Here is a 6168-nt window from a genome sequence, read left to right on the forward strand (position 1 = left end):
ATCCGCAATTCCCAGTACGCAGGGACCGGGACGCGGGTGAGGGCGCTGAAATCCGCCTGGCAATAGGCGGAGCTCGGCGCTAATTGGCTCCTGGGCGGAGATGCTATCTAATCTGCCTGGCAACAGGCGGCTCTAGGCTCTGATTGGCTCTTGAAAAGCTGCGGGGGCGCGGACTGCACGGACCCTTCGGCGCATGCGCCGGCCGAGACGCGTGACCCTGTTGCTCCCCCGCCACGTCAGTCGGAGGCGCAGTCCCGCCGCCGCGCGTGCGCAGTGCGTGGCGCGGCCATGGCGGGGTCGGTGCGGGCCGTGGCGCGGCGGTTCCTGTCCGAGTACGGCGGCGGCACCGCCGGGCGCCTCAAGGCGCTGGACGCCTTCCTACTCTACGTGCTGCTCACGGGCGCGCTGCAGTTCGGATACTGCCTTGGCGTCGGCACCTTCCCCTTCAATTCCTTCCTCAGCGGCTTCATCTCCGCCGTCGGCAGCTTCATCCTGGGCGGTCAGTGCCGGGCCCTGCGGTCGGCGGGGGAGCCTCGGAACCCGGCGGGGGTCCCTGGGCAGCCACAGGGACCCACCGGGGCCCCTCGGCACCTCCAGCACCCGGGGCGGGCAGGGGCTTCTTGGGGCCAGCCTCGATCCTTGTCCCTCCCGGGGTCCTCGCAGGCTCCAGCAGGGGCAGCTGCAGGCGCTGCTCTCCCAAAGTATCCCCAAACCCACCCTGTTCCTCTGCAGCCCCCCCAGCGCAGGCACTAACGGGCTGGGGGAGCTGGGGTGTTCACCTGGGGTGTTTGCCAGGGAGACCTTGGAGCCCCTTCTAGTGCTTAAAGAGGCTCCAGGAAAGCTGGAGAGGGACTTGGGACAAGGGCCTGGAGGGACAGGACAAGGGGGAATGGCTTCCCACCGACATAGGACAGGCTTAGATGGGTTATTGGGACGGAATTCTTCCCTGTGAGGGTGGGGAGGCCCTGGCACAGGTTGCCCAGAGAAGCTGTGGCTGCCCCATCCCTGGAAGTGTCCAAGACCAGACTGGACAGGACTTGGAGCAACCCGGGAAAGTGGAAGGTGTCCCTGCCCATGGAACTGGATAAGCTTTCATGTTCCCTCCAACCCAAACCATCCTGTGATTCTGTGTTTCTAACACACCCAGTAGAGGACATAAGAATATCTACACTTCTGTGTGAGTCTCATCCTGCTCTGAGCCTGTTCCTCTCCGGACTCTGTTGGGCACCCCTGTGGTGTGTGCGTGTGGTGCTGTGGGAGCACTGACTCCATGACAACCCTATGCAAATCCCCTACCTGTGTTCTCCTCATCTGTAGTAACGCTGGAGTAACTTTTCACTAGTGGAACAGTACCTGGGCTGGGCTGCCCCAGGAAGGCTGTGCTTCCCACCAGAACCTCTTTCGGTGCTCACTAATCTCTCATTCTCTCTCTCTGCTCTGCAGTTTGCCTCCGGATCCAGATCAACCCCCAGAACAAGGGCGAGTTCCAGGGCATCTCCCCAGAGCGGGCGTTCGCCGATTTCCTCTTTGCCAACACCATCCTCCACCTCGTCGTCATCAACTTCGTTGGCTGAGCTCTGGGAGAGGCTGCTAGGTACTGATCCATGGGATCTCAAAAGGGGCAACCACAGGGCGTCAGTGTTTCTGGGGGAGAACTAGAACCAGAGTGAATCCAGGAGTCCTCCTGACTCCCAGCTGCCTCTGGGCCAAGCACAGCCGGGCTGTTGTTCTCTGGATTGGCACAGGGTGAGGATTTACGGCTTTCTGCTTTTGAGCATGTATTTTTTGGCTTTTGTATCATTTGATAGGGCATTTAACTAGGAGTGTTACAGAAACCTACCCACATTCCTCTCTTATGAGAGGTATTCCTCATTCTTCTTTGCAGGAGGGGCTTTGGGAGCTGGAACTCCTGGGGGAGTTTCCTCCCTTTGTGAGGGTTGTCCTTTCTGGAGGCCATGGTGTGGCTGGGGTCCAAGTCTGCAAGTTCCTCCACAGATGAGGCAGTTTGGGACAGGGACAGTTGGGTTGGGAAGTGGAGGACATGCCCTGTTGTTACTATTGCAAGGGGCCACAGGATCGCGGGAGCTTGGAGGAATTTCCTCCCCTTAGCAGTAACATTGCTCCTGTTGCCTTCTCTCTTTCCAGGTCTTGAATTGCTCCTGAGCTCTGATGGCAAAGCCTGGCATAGGGAAGTGCAGTTCCCCAGCAGACTCTCACCTTCTGCCTTGGTGGAGGAAGGGGATCAGGTTTTTCCCCACAGTGTCCTATGGAGGGGTCTGCAGCCTCGTTATGTACCTGTAATCCTTTCTATCAATAAAACCCTGTGTGACACTGCAGCCTTTTCCCTGTTGGTGACAAATACAGAGCTTCTCCTGCACCCAAGTTCTCTCCCTCACAGGCATGACTCCCTGATTGTACCCCTCTCTCTCCCTTTCTACCCAACAGACTTTTTTTTCTGTGCCCCAGTTTTGGAGGGAAGCAGGAAACAAGTTGTCATGAAAACTCAGTTGTCATCCACCCTTTTCATCTCCCTTTTTCCTGCACCTTTATCTTACAGAGTCTGTTGCCAAGGTGCCCCTGGGCTTCAAAGCTGTGGAAAAATTCGGGTTAGGCTGTGGTGAGTGGTCATAAAGGGAAGGAGCTGGTGGGTGTTCTCCAGCATGTCCCCAGGTGTACCCACCTTCCCACAGGTCCTCCCACATCCCTCAGAGGCACATGGGCCATGTGTGGATGTCCCAGGTGGACTTAGAGCCCCACTAAGGCTTGTGAGTTGTTACAGCCACCCTGCCACAGTGTTGAGGTCCCTGCACTCTGATGTACTGATGAACACAAGCATGTTGGAAGGGGCTGCCAAGCTGTCAGGGCCTCTGAGCTGCACTGAAGCTCTTCTGAGGGAAGAAGCTCCCCCCTCAGATTTAGAATCACAGAATCATCAAGGTTGGGAAAGACCTTCAAAGTCATCCAGTCCAACCCTCCACCCACTGTAACCCCTAAACCATCACCCAGCACCAGATCCAGGCACCTCTTGAACACCCCCAGGAGCGGTGACTCCACCACCTCCCTGGGCAACCTATTCCAATGCCTGACCACCCTAACAGTGAAAGCATTTTCTTTTAATATCTAATCTGAGTCTCCTCTGGCTCAGTTTGAGGCCATTTCCCCATGTCCTCTCACTGCAGGCACGGGAGAAGAGGCTGACCCCACCCTCCTCTCAGTTGTTTGTGAAAGCGATGAGTTCCTCAGACTAAACAAGCCCAGCCTCCTCAGCCATCCCTCATAAGGCATGTTTTTCATGAGCCTTGTTGCCCTTCTCTGGACACACTGCAGCCCCTCAATGTCCTTTTTTAAATGAGGGGCCCAGAACTGAACGCAGCACTCAAGGTGTGGCCTCACCGGTGCCAAGTACAGGGAAAGGATCACTACCCTGGTCCTGCTGCCACACTATTCTGGATAGAGGCCAGGATGCCGTGTGCATTCCTGGCCACCTGGGCACGCTGTTGGCTCATATTGAGTGAGCTGTCAACCAGCACCTCCAGGTGTCATTTCTGCAGAACAGCTCTCGAGTCCCTCTTCCCCCAGCCTGTAACTCAAGCAGAATTCTTGAGGGAGAGTAGAATTGCAGGGGGACTTTTCACAAGGTTGTGTAGTGACAGGACAAGGGGGAATGGCTTCAAACTTCCAGGGGGCAGGGTTAGAAGGGATATTGGGATGGAATTCTTCCCTGTGAGGGTGAGGAGGCCCTGGCACAGGTTGCCCAGAGAAGCTGTGGCTGCCTCATCCCTGGAAGTGTCCAAGGCCAAATTGGACAGGGCTTGGAGCAACCTGGTCTAGTGGAAGGTATCCCTGCACATGGCATGCAGTGGAACGAGATGGGCTTTCATGTCTCTTCCAACCCAAACAAATCTGTTGTTCTGTGATTCTCTGATCAATTTGGGTCCTATCAAAGCTATTCCCACATCGGAATAAGCTTCAACAAATCCATCAATACCTTCAAACCCTGCTCCTTATAAAGTCTGTACTCAGGTTCCTGGTCACACAAGGAGAAGGATAAGAAGAAAGGCTGGTTTGTGCACAGGGCCTTGTTTGGTGAGAGATGACAAATGTTGGGCAGGGTATTCCTCCAACGAAACCCTTAGAAAATGTTCAAATTCATCTACCCATAGGCAGGTTTGGGGGACACGAGCTGGTATAGGGGAGAGGGTGCTAGAGATGGACCATGCAACATCTTCCCTGCCAGTCTGACAGAACTCGGGCCTGGCCGTTCATCCTCCCTTCTCCTCTGGGTCAGGAGAAATGGAAGGATTTTTCTGGATGGATTCAGTCTGTATAAAGGGTCTGTATAGAGATCTATCAGCAAATTCAGAAATCTGACACAATTCTAAGATCTTTCCCCACCACCCACCACACTTCATAAGGCATTTTCTCCCCTCCTTTCCCTGCCCACTCTATTCATAGCTCAGTCCTTCCTGCTATAACCAAAACAACTCCCCCACCCTCCCCAAGTGCAGGCTGTGGTGAGGGGGTGGGAGGGAAGGATGTACTAACCTCATTCCACTTTGGCTTGTGGTCTAACGTCTGCTGTTCTTTTCCTTTCCACAGCTTCTCCCCCTCCCTGCCATGTGCCACCCCAACCCTGCACCTCCACCCCCATTTGTGCTCCACTTTCCAGAGGAAGTGGTTTCTGTGGTCAGGTGTAGATGAGCATCAAAAGGTGACCCAGATCTCGATTGTGGCGTCATGGAACTGGTGCTGTGGCCTCTTCCTGCCTCACCTGGGCCGTGAGCCCCTTTCCACCTCCTGTCCTGCTGTATTATTTCCTGCCTTCACTTTGCTCTGCGGTTTTTATTTCTCAAAATAAGCAAGAAAGCACAAAGGGGGCAGGGGCACATTGTGGTGGTGGGAGATTGCCAGCCTGATATCTCGAAGTGTCTTTGAACATGCCCAGAGCCACATTAGTCAAAATATTTAACTCATCCCCCACTTGGAAAATCCTGTCACTGGGGTTGTTTAACCTGAAAGAAGAAAGACTGAGATGTAGAAACAAAGGCAGCACAGTCCTTAACCCTTGCCCTTACAGCTGGGAGTAGGTTTGAAGTGCAACATAAAAAAATTAAGATTTAAAAAGTGATGTTAAAAGTAAATAAGTATGGAAAGTTTTCTCCCACATCCCTGAAAGTTGCTGGGATGAGGTCAATCAGTTGGAAATTTGTGAAATTCAGTTACTTGCTTTATAGTTCAAATATCGTTTAAGCAGCTTCTTCAAGCTGCTTCCTGGTGATTTGGCAGATCTCATCATGAGCAGAGTGTAAGCTCCAAGAGCTGCCTGGAATCCAGCACTTAAGGAGCCACAGGCTTCCTACATCTGGAGAGATACCAGAGTGACTGTTATGTCAAGGGAGAGACAAGAGAACAAATCCCTGAACATCTGTACTATGAAATAATGGGGGCAATCGACACAGAAAGGTTAAAGTTGTTCCTTGGCAGGAGGGGTCAGTAACTTTGTCACCCTGTGATAAGCCACCTCCTAAATGGTCAGGGATGGTCACTATGATAAATGGTGACCATGGCAAGAGACCAGTGAGACACTGTCATGTTGCTGCTTGGCACTGCAGGGTCAGATCCTGGCATGGTCCTCCCACATGGAGCACCAGGACTTTTGGCTAAAAGCGTTTGAATCATGAGCCTTAATGAAATCAGCCCCATGTGAAGGCTGTGAATCCAGCAGGGTGAGAAATACCCTATGAGGGGGAATCACCCCCATGAGTCCAGCGAGGCTTTTCCCACCACTCACTTTGGGCACCAGTGTAAGGTACGAGCAAGGCTCAAGCTTGTGTTTCTGTCAGAGCACACTTCTCATTCCTCCCTCCAGAGGAATTTCTGGGGCTTCAGAAGAACATGGAGAAATTGATGTCACAAAAGGAGAAAAATTCTTTTCCAGTCTTGCCAAGGACAGATGGAACCTGGAGGCAGAGGGCGGTCGGTTGGTGTCACCACTGCAGAGCAGCTGCCTTGTCCTGCAGTGACACTCAGAAGTGGGAAAACAGTTAGAGATAAGACACTTCAGGCTCCTGTGTCCCCCCCAGCAGCAGGCAGCCTGGACCCATGACTGGTCCTCTCACTGGCCAAGCATGTTTTACTAGCACAGAGTCTGCTCTTGGAGAAGAGTTC

At 53.6% G+C, this 6168-nt stretch overlaps 1 protein-coding gene across 1 annotated transcript; it reads left to right on the forward strand.

The window, feature by feature from the left end:
* Window positions 1–264: 264 nt before the first annotated feature.
* Window positions 265–2336, forward strand: DAD1 (defender against cell death 1). Its single transcript, XM_027669395.1, has 3 exons — window positions 265–499; window positions 1444–1594; window positions 2146–2336. Exons 1-2 carry the CDS (start codon window positions 289–291, stop codon window positions 1572–1574), a joined length of 342 nt encoding a protein of 113 aa, XP_027525196.1. The 5' UTR covers window positions 265–288; the 3' UTR covers window positions 1575–1594; window positions 2146–2336.
* Window positions 2337–6168: the final 3832 nt, after the last annotated feature.

This window comes from Corapipo altera, unplaced genomic scaffold (genome assembly GCF_003945725.1).
Source record: "Corapipo altera isolate COAL_440 unplaced genomic scaffold, ASM394572v1 145, whole genome shotgun sequence".
NCBI classification, from domain to species: Eukaryota; Metazoa; Chordata; class Aves; order Passeriformes; family Pipridae; genus Corapipo; species Corapipo altera.